This window comes from Wyeomyia smithii, chromosome 2 (assembly GCF_029784165.1).
Source record: "Wyeomyia smithii strain HCP4-BCI-WySm-NY-G18 chromosome 2, ASM2978416v1, whole genome shotgun sequence".
NCBI lineage: Eukaryota > Metazoa > Arthropoda > Insecta > Diptera > Culicidae > Wyeomyia > Wyeomyia smithii.
The window spans coordinates 77,001,641-77,018,288 of NC_073695.1; the positions used below are offsets into that span (position 1 = coordinate 77,001,641).

Sequence of the window (16,648 nt, forward strand, 5' to 3'; positions counted from 1 at the left end):
ATGACAAGTAGAAAAAATACCAGGAGTGTTGAAAAAATGACTGCAGCTTGTCTTTTCTCCTCAAAGAATTACTTGCGTATAGGGGAATCTTCTTCACTGCAAAAACAACTGCTTGCACACTGGTGAGCAAATCGACGCAACTGCTTGAAAAGAGCAGTGCACACTGTTTCCAAAACTGCAAAAACAGGATCGAAATTATTTTGACACAAAACACTTGATTTTAGAGCCGTAGTGCCTTCTGCAATGTTGATCCATTAATTATTCTCCATTTTATATAAGTTGCAATTTTGTTATCAATCCACTAGACCAGTGGTTTTCAACCTTCTTCAGTTCATGCCCGCCTTTTGATAATTTACACAAGCTTTTCCCCCCTATCGGCACCATGAAAGAAAAGCTGTAGTAATTAAAAAATATAAAGCTTTTTAAACTTTAATTTTTAACATGTTTCAAGCAGGAGCAGAAGAACACCAATACACGGGAATACAATTCAGCATCTCTTGTGAAGGTGTATGTGACGATTGTTAACAAGCACATTTGACGTATGAATGCCTACAGAGCAAAAAAAAGCACATGAAACTGCTGCATGGGTTTTTTGCGAGCTAATTCATTGGACACTGAAAAAAAAAGTCGCACCACCGTCAATCACAAAAGCGCATTGCTTGTGATTTTTTTCTACTCGCAATTCCCCCCCTGCAACGGTCAAATTCCCCCCTAGGGGGGAATTCCCCCCCGGTTGAAAATCGCTGCACTAGACAGTGAGACATGTTAATTTTATCTCTCATATGGTCAGCGTGCGACCAGACCGAACCAAGTGCCATTTTTAAAAAAAAATGAGTTTTTGACACCAGATGATGTTAAAATTAATAATCTATTTTTCATGAAAAAAACGAAATCATATGAATAGTTTATGATGGTATTAAAACAAAATTTCTCTGTAGCAGCTTGCAGAAAACATACGGGGTGGTCAAACTTTGATCGCCGATTACTCGAAACAACGTGATTAGAACATATGGTCGCACGCCGACCATATCGTCAGTTGAAAAAGTCCTAAAATTGTAATTTTTTACGAACATGAAAAAAGAAATTTTCGACGCAAATTTTTAAACGCGTTTTTCTCGAAACTATAAATTTTGAGTTGTGCCAGTTTTGAATTCAACTGACGATATATTTTTGGTTATTTAAGATTTTTTGAAACAATGCTTGAATTTACTAAAAGATCTCTTTAAAATCTGCAAATATCTGCAGCCTAAACAATTTGTTAATTATAGTGTAAGTAAAATATCATTCAATCCAGATATAGGCATTCGTCTCTCGCTGTCTCCTGTAAATATATCTGTGAGTAAATTTGTGTATGAAAACCTTCAATAACTAAGGAAATATAAGAGATAAAAAGAAACTTTCCTCGGTTAACTCGTGCGTTTTATTATAGTGAACAACATTCTAGAACATTTAAAATGTTTTAAAAATCACAATAGTAAAAGAAATGATTCTAAGGGGCATTCTAAAGGAAATTTCATAGTAGTTTATTTTTGTTAGTATGGTATCTTTGACAAAGTTGTTTCTTATTGAATGTTTCAAAAGTTTACTTAACAAATCGGATTTTTATATGCAAAAACGAGGAAAATAAATCACGTTTCTCACTTTTAGGAAGATTAAACAAAAAAATCTAACTTTCATAACATGAAGAATAACTAACAAAACAACTTTGCTGGAGACACTACGGTTACAAAATTAATTTTATTTTAGTAAAAATTCACCTGGCGGTGAAAAAAATAGATTTACATAAACGCTTCAATCCAATGAAGGTATATTCACTCTTTGGGTTCTAAAATATTGATGTTGTAATTGAAGTATAAAATATGAAATTTGACGTAATGAGCGGGGGCCTAGTGTGGTAGGTAACGTCTCCGCCAACCACGCTCGACGCCTGGGTTCGAATCCCACCGCCGACATAGGTGTCGATGGTTGTGAGGTGGCGTGATCCACTCACAACCAACCCAACTGGTCTAGATTCAATTCTAGCCGACACCGGGAGTTTTTCTGAGGCGAAAAATCTCTGGGATCACGCCTTCCATCGCATGAGGAAGTAAAGCCGTTGGCGCCGGTCCGTTAATAAACGGGTCGTGAGTTAGGGTCCTGGGTGTGGAGTCGCCTCCCTGGGCGTCGGTGATTGGCCACAACAGTGGCGGAACTAGACCGACGGAAAATTAGCGAGAATAAAAAAAAAAAAATTGACGTAATGTTAGTGCTTAAGAAATAGTGAAATAAAAGAAATGCCTCTTAATTTCGGACAATTTAATCACAAGCGATACCGGGAACTTTCAAATAGTACGATACTACATTTAAATCATGTTGAGGCCACATATATTGATCAGAGCAGGAACAGTTTTAAATAGTCTTTGAATTTCTTATCTTTCCATAACTTTTGAACTACATATGAAATTATTATACAGTTTGTTATTTGTAAGTTTGAGAGATGACTTGTTCGTATGACACTAGTTATGTTCAAATAAGTCGTGTAATACTTGAGATAATAGACTTTGTTGTTTTATTAACAATTTAATACATAACGGTTGCTTACGTTCGATTATAATCAAATGAAAAGGGAACGTATAGGGCAGACAAACTTTGAAACCAAGTGTCCAAACATAATTCATCAGTTAACCCTTAACTAGCCCGTTCATTTGATATCAATATTGTTCAAACCGGTTGTGTAGTTTCTAAGATAATTAATTTCGTGATTTTCACACTTCGATACATTACAGACGAAGTTACAGTCCGATTAAAGCAAAATTCAATAGGGTGTTATGAGTCAGCTAGACCTTTCATTTGACACTAATTTTGTGGAAATCGGGTCAACCATCTCTGAGAAAAGTTAGTGAGTTTATGTGGTCTTCGGGATATGTTTCTTTTCATAGCTGGATTTCACATTTTTAAACATAACAGCAAAGTACTAATTCGATTGCAAAAAAAATCAATTGGGTCTCTGGGGCAACAAGACCTTCCATATGACACAGATTTTATGAAAATCGGTCCAGCCATCTCTGAGAAACATGAGTGAGATTAAATAGTCTCCAGAACACGTTTCTTTCCGTAACTTTTGAACCACAAGTTCAATCTTCAAAAAATTCAAAATTTAAGAGTTTTTCAGGTAGCCCGTTCATTTGAAACCAATTTTGTTCAAATCGGTTGTGTAGTTTCGGAGATATTGATGTTTCGTGAATTTTACATTTTAATACATAACCTCTAAACTAGAAATCCGATTACAATAAAATTTAATAGGTTTTCATGAGGAAACTAGACCTTTCATTTGCAATTAATTTCATTGAAATCGGTCCAGCCATCTCTGAGGAAATCGAGTGAGATTGGGAGAGCGTTACACACACACATACAGAAAATCCTCAGCTCGTCGAACGGGTCTCCTACGAAAGGTAGAAAATCAAAAGGCAGAATCACGAAAGGCAGAATCACGAAAAGCAGAATTACGAAAGGCAGAATATTTCATAAGGCAGAATAACGAATGGCAGAATCACACAGAGCACGAATGGCAGAATCAAAAAATGGTCTATTTTCTTTTCAACAACACACACTCGCGGCCTTTGGCCGACTCTATTGTCCAAGTGTATGCTGTCCTTACTCGCTACCGCTCGTTCGGACTTAACTGAGGGAAAGAAAACCTGTTTGAATAATCCTAGAAAACCAGTAGATCATTTTTTTGTATGCGAGAGGCCGCCGCTTCCGACGGCGGGTCGGCGGCCGGCTCGGACCGCGGAAACCACGGCGGCTTTGTGCCGCCTCGGTTCCTTGCCCTCGATTATGCGTCTTCGCCGCATGAGTTGTTTTATGTTAATTATAATCAACAAGCCGTTGAGACTAGTGTAAGTTATACCTAACATCGAAAAATTACTATCCGCGATGCCGTGAGAGTCTAAACCTGAGCCAAACCAGTTTGCGCGTTTCGGATCTAATAATTTGGCTTGATTTGCACCACCTTATGTCTGGTTATCAAATAATATTAAATTATAAATTTAGAGTAGCAGCTTTGATACCGTGACCAGGATTCGCACCAATTTGCCATCACGCACTTGGCTATCGTGAGTCAAGTTTTGCTACCAATGATTCTGCCTTTCGTGCCCTTCGAAATTCTGCCTTTTGAAATATTCTGCCTTGTGTGTACGGTCATAGAGTTCTGCCTTTCGTGCTTCTGCCTTACGTGATTCTGCCTTCTGTGGCGAACCCCGTCGAACTGAGTCGAGTGATATACGACATTCGGCCCTTTTGAGAACTTTCTTACCTTTAGTTTTTGCAGTGATTGCTATACCCTTCTGGGAGAAAGGCAAACATAATTACTGTAAAGTAGTGCAATATTTAACTAGAAATTATGTGAGATAAAAATGAACATTCTTCGAAGGAATTGTTTGTTTCGTTATAGCAAACAATATTGTAGAACAATGAAAAATTGTATAAAACCACTATAGAAAATTAAATTGAAAACAATTAGGGGTGATCTATAGAAAACTCCAAAAAAGTCAATTTAAATAGGTAGACAGAAGTATGATGTATTCAACAAAGTGGTTTCTTTTAAGATGTGCTAGGCCTTTGCCAAACAAAGTGGATTTTTATATTCCAAAATGAGAAAAATAAAATTTGTTTCTCACTGTGGATTAATCACAAAATTACAACTTCTATAACTTGGAGAATAATTAATGGAACAACAGCTCTAAAATACATATTTTTTGGCAGTTTTGAAAACAGTGTGCAGTGGTCCGTGTGTATCTGAGGAGCTTGCAGAAAAAACTCCGTGATGTAATCTGAGATATCTCTCCTGAGAGATAATAAACTGAGGTGAGTTTTCTCACACAAAAGAACATTACGCACAATGACTATACAACAGTGCTCAATGCAGTGCTTTTACAGTGAGTTTATTGAGCAAATATCAAATGAGGGGAGCACCTAGGTAGATTGCGTTTTTGTCGAGTTTGCTTGCATCAAATAACAAGTATTTCATTGTTGAATGCTTTTGGATGTCGAAATTATATTTGTATTTGTGAGTACATTAAAGTCTCTTTTACGCGGAATGATTTTAGTGGTTTTTCATTTTCAAACATTTTATTTAAAGTATCCGATGAGTTTATTTGATCCAATTACTGAATATTCAATTGTTACTGATTTTTTTTCTAATGTACCTATTCAGTAGAAACGATTGGTTTTCTAATCATAGCGAATGAAGTTTTTTTGCACAAATTTCGCGGATTTCAGAATTTACTCAGTTTTTTAGTTCAGTTTTTTTCTGCGTGCAATAAAAAGGCTTTAGTGTACACATTTTTTGTTATGTGTGAAAAATCATTCATAATGAATTAAGCCAAACATTTCGATTAAATCTAGTCATATTTCAAAACGAAAAAGAAAAATCACAAGGGTTGTGTGCAAACCGCGACCGCAAGGTTGACCAAGAACTACATAAGGTTGTTTGTTACATTACTTGTATTGGATACGTTGAAAAATTGAACTGCTACCGAATCTCAATTTGCACATATAAATACGACATCACTGAAGAAGAATGGAACAAACACTATGCAGTGCAAACAAGTTTTAGCAGTCAGAGTGCATGCAGGTTGAAATAACATTTTACTTTTTAGCTCAAAACGAGAAAATATTAAATTTATTTGTTTGATTGTTCTAAAAATACGACGAAAGCAAAATAACGTTGGGCATTGAAAGAATAAAACTGTTTTAATCGCTTAATAACTGTGAAGCCGAGAAAAAATCCATTTGCGAATAGTAATTGTAAAAAGCAACTCGTGAGTGTATACAGTTGCTTGCATAATTAAGGCCTGACAATTTTCAAGATTTGATTATGTGTCTTAGTGTCGTTTGGAAGCAGATAACATAAGCTGTTGGGTGTTGCATGTTGCTGATGGAAAATAAAATTAATTACGTTCTGAGGCATGGAGATGAAGTCAAATTTATATCCGTTCCAATATTTAAAATGAAGTGTAATGAATTACCGAGAAAACATTTACTCTTCACTTAGGTTTTCAATTTATCCTCAAAAGGACAATTTGTTGTTTAATTTAACATCGGATATGATGCTGATCGCATCTTGATCACTGCAAGAATAAGGGAAATCCATTGAAAACTAACCGACTTATTGACATTTTAAATTGGACATTATTTTTATTATCCCAGTAGTGCGCGACGTGTATTCTGTGTATTTTCACTGAAGTGATTCACCACTTTTGTTTCGTTCAGTTGTGGTGTGGGAAATGAGTGTGTCTATATTGTCTGTAAAAGTGTGGTGCAAAAATCTGCAACACGCAGCGCTCACGCTGAAGAAGAAGAGCGCGGTGAATTTCAACTCCACTCTTTCCACATATTGAGGATAATAACAACTTTGTTATCAGATAGTCCATTTCCACAGGAGTTGTCTGGATGCAATAATGTTTTACTTAGCAGGACAATCACAGAAATTAGATTTGTATACACCCTCACAATGTACACACTGAAATTACTAGCGGTCTCTTTCACGGGACAGATATCCTTTGTGTGAGAAGAGTCACTAGAAATCATATGTTTTGATGCCATATGGCAGTTACGAAATCCAGGACCATTGGCTTGACAATCCCGGCATTACTTGAGATTAGTCATGGAGACATGGAGGAGTGTCTTGGGATTTTCCCTCTTTTTTCGTCCGTTAAATGAAGCATGTGACTTTTCAAAACATTTCGAATCACTTACTTTGGCACGATTAAAATAAACAAGTCATTTCCCTGGTGTATTCTTGTTTCCTAAATTTTCGCATTTGCCTTGTTTCATAAAAATTACTAATAGAAAAACCAAGTAAAACAACCTTTAATTTAATAAATCGTTTGATAGACCTTTCAAAACAAATTTAAACGGTCTCTTGTTTTAGACATCAAAAGAATGAATTCTGTACATTCCTGTCGAATACTGTAGAAGATGCCTATGGCCATCAACAAATTCATCCAAAATACAAATTTGGTCATTCGAACTTTAACTCTGGTGCTGTACTTTCTTCACATTCACTCAGTTGGAGCTTTTTTGTCATAAACATCAACTAAAACACGGTGACATTCCGCGGCACTTTTCTTTATGCGGAAATAAAAGAGTAACACCCCCCACAAAAACAATTTTGCAGCTACAAATGTCGTCACACACAAACACATTACAGAAAAAGATGCGCGAGCTTTAGCTTTAGGAAAGTATCTGCTTTTGTATGACTGACTATGATATACTTTTTATTGCTTACCCATTATTTTACGTGAAAGGTTGATAGTACAACGATTTTCAAGTTACAAAGCAAGTGCTTTCTACCTAAAGATAAAAGCATGCGAGTCATTATTTATTCGATTTACTGTCATCCAGATAACGTTAATTATTACTACCAATATTGAATCAGTTCAAGACAATAGCATCCGGCCATAAACATTGGAAAAACAATCTGCTCAGCAGCAAGCACGTACGGGTAGAAAATTATTTCAGCCATTAGCTATTTCTCACGTGCAATCTCTGCTGGCTCTAGAAGATGACACCCGTGTGAAAATGGATTCCTTTTGCGGCAAGCCCCCAACAAGATATCCCATTGAAGGTACCCATCGTAAATCTCACTTACCGCCCAGCGTGATGTAGTTCAGTTGCCGTAGGTCCATGGCTTTGGTTGACACCAGTGCCTGGCCGATGACGCTAGCCAAAAACCGACCGCTCAGCACCGCAGCCCGTGTATTGCCCGTTACTTGTTGATACTTGTCGCGGTCGATTTTCGCATATATGTACGTGTAGTATGCTACCTCGGCGGCCATGTATGTTCCGTACAGCACCTGTATCACCTGTTGGCCGGTGCAATGAAAATGAAATAGAAAGAGACAGTGGTTAAGAGAGGACAAACAAAAAGGATATCAGTAAGTGCTTTTGCAGACACTAGCAGCGTTATGTTATGGTTCCAGCCATTTAGGGTGATTGATCGTGGTTCGCACTATGCAAAAACTGATCTTGGTTCGTGCTATTACCTAAATCATCGATAAACCATTGAATAGTCGAAAATCTTAAATTGAATTAATTTTTAATGCTGCTTCTATTAACAATACATACCTTTGATTTTTGTTAAAGGAAACTACTTCAATTAGCCTTGATAGCTAAGCTAATGAAAGATGTAAATTTAGCTGCCAATGTCTTCACCGGAGCAGTTTGTTCAAACTTGTCTACAGCATTTTAGCTCGTGATGTATAACTTCATATTAATTTTAAAACGTTGATCCATCTATATTTTACCAGTATTGAAACTTCTATTACAGAAAAAAAGTTTCCGATTGTGATTTTTTTTAATAATACAACAATTGTTTTTTGATCCTGGTTCGCGCTGCAAATATTCGTGGTTCGTCCTAACAATTTCACCGAATCACCGCTAGAGGCAGCTTCAGTCAACCGGTCTGGAAAAACGTCGCGAAACATCGAAATAAACAGTTGAACTTTGCTATAAATCAAAGGAATTGGAAATTAATCCACCTAGCGGTCAGACCCAGCCTTTCTCATTCCAACTTTCATTTGTAAAAATAGATTTATATGAACGCTTCAATCTAATAAATGTATATTCACTCTTTAGGTTCTAAAAAATGATGTTGTAATCTATACATATAAAAATGCAGTCCGGTCTGTTTGTCTGTCTGTCTGATCCATATAGGCTCGAAAACTACCGAACCGATCGATGTGAAAATTTGTATGTAGGGGTTTTTAGTGCCGATAGAGGTTCCTATAATAGTTTGAGACCCCTCCCTCTTCTGGAAGAGAGGGGTCCCATACAAGTGAAACATAAATTTCTGCACAACTCAAGAACTAACCGAGTAAAGGGTACCAAATTTAGCATGTGAATGTTTTTAGAAGTATCAAATATGTCCATAATGTTTCGACACCCCTCCCTTTTCTGGAAGAGAGGGGCTCCATACAAATGAAACACAAATTTCTGCACATCTCGAGAGCTAACCAACTAAATGGAACCAATTTTGGCAAGTGAATGTTTTTAGAAGTAACCAATATGTTCCATAATCGACCTTAGGCAACATTTTGGATTGTAAGACACATCGCAAGGAATCAATGAATATGGAACGTTCAAATAGTACGATACCACATTTAAATTATGTTGAGGCCACATATATCGATCAGAGCAGGTATAGTTTTGAAAAGTCTTTGAATTTCTTTTCTTTTCATAACTGTTGAGCCACATATCAAATTGTTATGAAGTTTGTTGTTTGTAAGTTTGAGAGATGACTCGTTCGTATGACACTAGTTATGTTCAAATTAGTCATGTAATCTTTGAGATAATAGACTTATCAATTTAATACATAACGGTGGCTTATATTCAATTATAATCAAATGAAATGGGAACGTATAGGGCAGCCAAACTTTGAAACCACGTGTTCAATGTTCATAATTCATCAGTTAACCCTTAATTAGCCCGCTCATCTGATAATAATATTGATCAAATCGGTTGTGTAGTTTTTGAGATAATGAAGTTTCGTGATTTTCACATTTCGGTAAATTACAGACGAAGTTACAGTTCAATTACAGAAAAATTCAAGAGAGTGTTATGAGGCAGCTAGACTAATTATTTGACACTAATTTTGTGGAAATCAGGTCAGCCATCTCTGAGAAAAGTGAGTGAGTCCAAGAAGTCTTCGGAATATGTTCCGTTTCATAGCTGGATTTCACATTTTTGAACATAACAGGCAAAGTTATAGTCCGATTGCAAAAAAAATCAATAAGGTCTTATGGGACAACTAGACCTTCCATTTGACACCGATTTTATAAAAATCGGTTCAGCCATCTCTGAGCAACATGAGTGACATTACACAGTCTTCAGAACACGTTTCTTTTCATAACTTTTGAACCACAAATTCAATCTTCATAAAATTCAAAAGTTGAAGGTATTTTAGATAGCCCGTTCACCAATTTTGTTCAAATCGGTTGTGTAGTTTTCGAGATAATGATGTTTTATGATTTTTACATTTCGATACATAACCTCCAAGCTAAAAGTCCGAATGGAATGAAATTGAATAGGGTCTTATGGGGCAACTAGACCTTTCATTTGCAATTGATTTCAAGAAAATCGGTCCAGCCATCTCTGAGAAAAGTGAGTGAGAATAAAAATCTGCACATACACACACACATACACACACGCATACAGAAAATGCTCAGCTCGTCGAGCTGAGTCGAGTGATATATGCCATTCGGCCCTTTGGAGCACTTTTATACTTTTGGTTTAGAAAGTGATTGCTATACCTTTCTAGGAGAAAGGCAAAAAACAATAACTAATTACCAGAGCAAGTTAATATTGATTTTCTGGCCATTACAATAAATTGGTCCCTCCAATAATAAGAATGGCCAGAAAGACGCTGCACGAAACTTCTCCAGGAAATTATAAGTGGCGGTAATTGGCTGGAGGAACAAAACGCTGTATACTACAGCAGTAAGTGTGAAAAAAGAAGAATAAAATCATATTACACACCAGCATTAATAAAATAATGATGAAAATGCCACTTCTCAATAGCGGTATTGCTAATAATAGAAGTGCGGATAAAGCAGACATCCGGGCGTATCTCACGATAGATCAACGATTTCTGGGCGCAATGGAGAAGTCCGCACAGAAAAAAGTGTGAAACCCCTAAATGTAAATTTCTGTTAAAAAAAATCTAAATTCATATTGTCGAAATAGTCTGAATACTAATTATGTGCAAGTTTCTTTCACACTGCTAGGTAGATACAGAAAATATAACTGTATTTGACACAAAAAAGCGTGTAGTTCTTTAATTTCCAATGCTGCATTTCTTTTTTTTATTAGGACGAACCAAGATCATAAATGACGCTAACCACGATCAATATGGCACGAACCAGAATCAAAATTTCGCTTGCATTAAAACTCATACCGTTAATATATACTAGACATCAGGTGTTTTTAAAATCAACAAATTTATTCGTCTATAGTTGCTCCTTCTATTCTATCTAAATTTTAGTTGAAAAGTATTGCAATTTTAGAAAAATCTGCCACTCATTCCTAGGGTGTCATGAAAAACAATGAGACAGGTGCGAACCACGATCAATCACCCTATAAATTATGCAACCTCAGTTGAGAGAAAATAGAAGGTTGTATTTAATACATCTTAGTGTTTACAGGGATGTATTACAAAAAAATAATGAAAAAGCTGTTTGAATTATACCTATCGCATTTAAATTCCAGAAAACACCAAAAAGTTAGAGGTCGCCAATTACCCTGATTATGTTACAGACGTTTGCCGTACATTAATCGGAGTTCAAAAAATCATAATATGCCCCCTCTAGCCAGTGCCACATAAGACGGTCCCTATATAAAAGAGTGGCCAAAATTATCAAAATGCGAATTCCATATTCAGGATGTTTTGAGCACATGATTTTGTAGTATTTTATCTATATTTACATAATTTTTTAATGAAATCTTGATACAAAAAACGGTTCATGTTGAAAAATGCCTTCAAAGTTACCTATTTTAGAAACGGAGAAAAATAGCTTTTCTGAATATTTTGGAATATATAAAAATCTACTAAAGCTATCAAGGTATGTTCACATATGATTGAAAGCTTATTAAATTAGTTTCCTAAAACAGGATGGGTAATGGATTTCAACCCTACAGAGTCAGTCGCAGGCCACATTGAAAATGAGCGTAAGTTTCCTAATTTTGACCTTCAAAAACATTAAATGTAAGCACGTGTAAGCACAGCACCTGATAGTGTGTCTGAGACAAGGCCGGATTTAGACGGTGTGGGGCCCGGGGCAAATTTGTTTGTGAGGCCCTCTTTTCTAAAAACATTTAGAGGTAACGTTCTGGAAGGTGACGAGCAAAAAAGAAAAAAAAAGGTCGCCCAAGGACTAGGGGGGCCCCTTGAATCGGGAGGCCCGGGGCATTTTCCCCCTTTGCCCCTCCTCAAATCCGAGCCTGGTCTGAGAGCCCCACTTGTGCCCTTCAATAATATGTGATAAAAGTTTGCGGAAAATTTGCGTTTTGGTAGAATAAGATAATAAAAAAATATTGCATTTTTTTGCTTTTTTCGAATTTTTGGGTGATTTATTAACAAAGTTTTTCGTATATTATAGCAATTTGGTTCAAAACACACTAAAAAAACGTGAAATTATTAGATTAACTGGGTTATTAGAATATACGTTGTTTATAACATATGTTAAAAGTTTAAGTAAAATTTGCGTTTTGTAGAAAAAGATAATTAAATTTTTTTAATTTTTTATGTAATTTTTTGGAGTTTTATGGAGACTTATCATCGTATGTCATAGCAATTAGGTTCAAAAATATACTGGAGAAACTTAAAATTAGTATGATTATTCAGTTCAGTAAAAAAAAATATTTTTTTCATTTTGTTTGAAAAAAAAGTTTAATATTAGCAATAAATTGATTTTCGCGTATATCTTTATTATTTTCAAACGATGTTTTTTTATCAACCCAAAGTTTTTTTTTCAAAATTTATTATGTTAACCCATTACAACTTCGCTAAGAGACTTATTCTTAGGCGATTATTCATGTGAAATCATACTTAACCGAATAAAAAAATGAATTATTATCCCAAAAATGATTCCCAGTGTTTGTTTTATACAAACACGGCCATGAAACACCACACGCAAACTTCTCTCACCAAACACAAAAAACACTGCCAGAGTTAAACAAATGGTTCGAGCTTGCATTTGGGCATTTACTCGTCAGTTACAGCCAAAGTAGAAGCTGTGTACCGGATATGTCGGCATACAGCATAAATAAATGGAGGTTCTCATGGTCGAACTTTCCAACATTGCAGTCAGGTTTTGCATACACAAAACTCCATTGAGTTAACCGTCAATCTCACAACTACTCCCACGCGTAAACCCGCAATCTCACACATATTGTTATGCTCTTGAATCATGCGGCTCATATGTCTTTTATGGCTGACTTATTCTAGTTCATAACTTTGAGTCGGTCTGATTGCTTGTGCATGTGGAGAAAACAAAGTTTTATGTGTGCTTTACAGTTCTGAAGTTCTATTCAAGTGTTTTACGAAGAAGCGAGAAATGTCTTACGAGGAAGTTAAAAAGATCGAAACTCACTATTGTTCATACATCCTAGAACAGAAAATGTTATAAATGATTGCATTGAATTGATCAAGCACCGTTTTAAAACAGTTTTTTACAAACAAAACCATAGGAAACTGTATCAACATTTGGTGGCTCTACGATCGAGATTTGCTAAATCGTTTCGTCTTCAGGCGTTTTGTTTGAATTGAATAGCTTTACAACTTTGCTGAAGAAACCATATCTCTTGGATGTTCCTATCAAAAGTTAGATTCGTGCGCCATCTCTGCGGACAATTCGCGAACTAACTCTCAAAGCCATAAGAAGCGTTTTACTATTATGTGCATCTTTGCTGAAACCAGTAATCGTTTATCTCGTTCCACTAACGAATTATTTACATTCGTTGTTTTGCTTTCGTCTTGATTAGACGCAAATTGTTTATCTCCGTTTGATTCGCAAAATAACAATACACGAGTTATCGTACGGATGTTTTTTTTTCGATTAGTTCTTGTGTGCGATAACAATAGCCTGCAATATATCGGCAGAAACATCTTCTGCACACTGGTAGGGGCAGGCTACCCCGCCAGTGATGCGATACGCAGCTGATATATCAGCAAGAATAATTCTCCCGCACCGCTGTTACCCCGCTAGCAGCACGGACCACCATACGATCGAGCGAGTGGAAGTCAACTACAAGTGGCATCTACAAGGTCGCGTGTAGGATACGGCCACTGTGTCACAACACGAAGCTGGATCGTCAGTGTTTGTTCTGCGGAGACGCTCGATTAATCCTACTATCAGCCGTGAGGTCGTGACTTAGACGTTCGGTGAAGTATTCACTTTAGAATTTTTATCATTATTATTAATAGTATTATTATTATTGTTATTATTATAATTATTATTACTATTATTATTATTATTATCATTATTATTATTATTATTATTATTATTATTATTATTATTATTATTATTATTATTATTATTATTATTACTATTGTTATTAGTATTAGTATTACTGCCTTTTTTTTATTTTGATCCATTGTAGTTTGAAAAATTGTTTTTAAAATTTAATAGCAACTACTTGACCCCCCCTCGCATTCGAATATTTATCGTTTGTGTGCGGTAGAGCGTAACGCTCCCGCAAAATGGACGACATGCAGGTGCAACTATTCCTGGATGTGGAAACAACTGGGGAAGAGATTGAGATCTCCCCCATCAATTCCCCTCTACCTTCCCCGCTACCTAGCCCCGTACCAAGGGTACCGGCAACACGGGTGAAAGCTTACCCAGATGCTTCGAAAGGTCCGTTCGTAGTTTACTTCAGGCCCATAAAGAAGCCTCTAAATATAATTCAAATCGGCAAGGACCTGGCAAAACAGTTTTCGGACGTAACCGAAATTACAAAGGTTAGACCGAACAAACTGCGAGTTGTTGTGAGTAGCTTGAAGCAAGCAAACGCAATTGCTAGCTACGAGCTCTTCACGAGAGAGTACCGCGTGTACATCCCTGCCAAGGACGTGGAGATCGACGGTGTGGTTACCGAAGGAAGCCTCACGGTCGATGACATTTTGCGTCACGGGGTTGGCTGCTTCAAGAACCCCCTGATTCAAGATGTAAAGATACTGGATGTCAAGCAATTGCATTCAGTATCCATCGAAGAAGGGAAGAAGAAATTCTTCCCTTCGGATTCCTTCCGTGTAACATTCGCCGGATCCGCACTGCCGAACTACATCTCTTTGGACAGGGTTCGTCTGCCTGTACGCCTGTTCGTACCGCGGGTCATGCATTGCCAAAACTGCAAGCAGTTAGGTCATACAGCCACCTACTGCTGCAACAAGGCACGCTGCAGCAAGTGCGGAGGCAATCACGCTGAGACCGCTTGCAGTGAGGATACTGAAAAGTGTCTTTACTGCGAGGGAACTCGGCATGACCTTTCGGCGTGTCCCGCGTACAAACAGCGCGAGGAAAAAATAAAGCGTTCCCTCAAGGAACGATCAAAGCGCTCTTTCGCAGAAATGTTGAAGAGTGCTGAGCCACCCTCAACAGGAAACATCTTTTCCTTTTTGCCAACCGATGAGGGTACATCTGACGATCCCCTCGAAGGGTGTTCTTATGCCATGCCAGAAGGATCTAGGAAGAGGAGAATGATCAACTCTCCTAATCTTTCTCGCAAAGGTCGCAAGATAACCCCTAGCGGAATGACCAATAAGCCAACACAAAAAGGAAGCGGTGAAGAAAAACCGAAGCAAGTACCTCCCGGTTTTAATTTTAAATCAAACCAGGAGTACCCACCGCTTCCTGGGGCACCAAAAACCCCTCGTGCACCCATTTCTCGATCAGAAGATAAAAAAGAAACAGGGTTCATAAAATTTTCTGATATTGTGGACTGGATATTTAAAACATTCAACATACCAGATCCCCTACAAAATATTCTTCTTGCCCTTCTTCCTACAGTGAAAACCTTTTTGATGCAACTAGCAGCAACTTGGCCCCTCATTTCAGCTATCATATCTTTCGATGACTAATACGTCGAAAGAGGTTAGGAATTTTATCACTGTATTACAGTGGAATTGCAGAAGTATCATCCCCAAATTCGATCTATTTTCTCATTTAATAAATACATACAATTGTGACGCATTTGCGCTCTGTGAAACCTTTCTCAATTCAAACGATCAACTCAATTTCCACGATTTTAACATTATTCGTCGAGATCGAGACTCACACGGTGGAGGGGTACTTTTAGGGATTAAAAAGTGCTATTCCTTCTTCCGAATCGACCTCCCCTCGATCTCGAATATTGAAGTCGTTGCCATTCAAACGAATATGAATGGAAAAGACCTATGCCTTGTTTCGTTATATATGCCTCCATCCGCGCGGATTGAACAGAAGCATCTCACTGATATAGCAGAGTTGCTTCCCGCGCCTTTTTTGATATTGGGAGATTTTAATTCTCACTGTTCGCTATGGGGGTCGCTGTACGACGACAACCGATCTTCTTTAATCTGTAACTTGATCGACGACTTCAATATGACAGTTTTGAATACTGGGGAAGCGACACGTGTACCTAATCCTCCAGCACGTGAAAGCGTGCTTGACCTATCCCTTTGCTCGACATCACTAGCGTTAGATTGCCGGTGGAAAGTAATCAACGATCCCCACGGTAGTGATCATCTTCCAATCGTTATATCAATTGCTAATGGTTCAACTTCCCCGAACCCAATCAATATTTCCTACGACCTGTAAGTATTGTCCCAGCTTCAGCAGCGAGCGCTGTAGGGACTCCCTGGACAACAGCCTCAGGGTCGGCTTACTAAGGAAATTTCGCGGTTCCAGGAAAATGCTTGTCTGAGTCTCTATGTACACAATTTTTATTACTAGCATTCGTCACCCACTTTCTTATTTCTAGCTAACCTTATTCACTTTCGTTCTACTCCGGGGCCCCGTTTCACCGTCAGCGCACAGTCCACCTTCTCGTTGCACCTGGTTCCTGCACACCCACGTTCTGTCCGGCGTCGTCTTGCGGCCTTTGCCGCCAAAATGGCTCCTAATCGGCG

The 16,648-nt window shown here is 37.5% G+C and overlaps 2 protein-coding genes across 9 annotated transcripts in view; one reads left to right on the top strand and one right to left on the bottom strand.

Moving 5' to 3' along the window:
• Positions 1-16,648, top strand: part of LOC129725096 (potassium voltage-gated channel subfamily KQT member 1-like) — a 612,086-nt gene that overhangs the window by 162,986 nt on the left and 432,452 nt on the right. The gene's annotated exons all lie outside the window — the stretch shown is intronic.
• Positions 1-16,648, bottom strand: part of LOC129725099 (thiamine transporter 1-like) — a 76,727-nt gene that overhangs the window by 5,676 nt on the left and 54,403 nt on the right. For all 4 annotated transcript variants that reach the window (XM_055680552.1, XM_055680553.1, XM_055680550.1 and 1 more), the window contains one exon: positions 7,634-7,847. In XM_055680552.1, the coding sequence (XP_055536527.1) occupies positions 7,634-7,847 (214 nt within the window). The remainder of the gene's footprint in view (positions 1-7,633; positions 7,848-16,648) is intronic.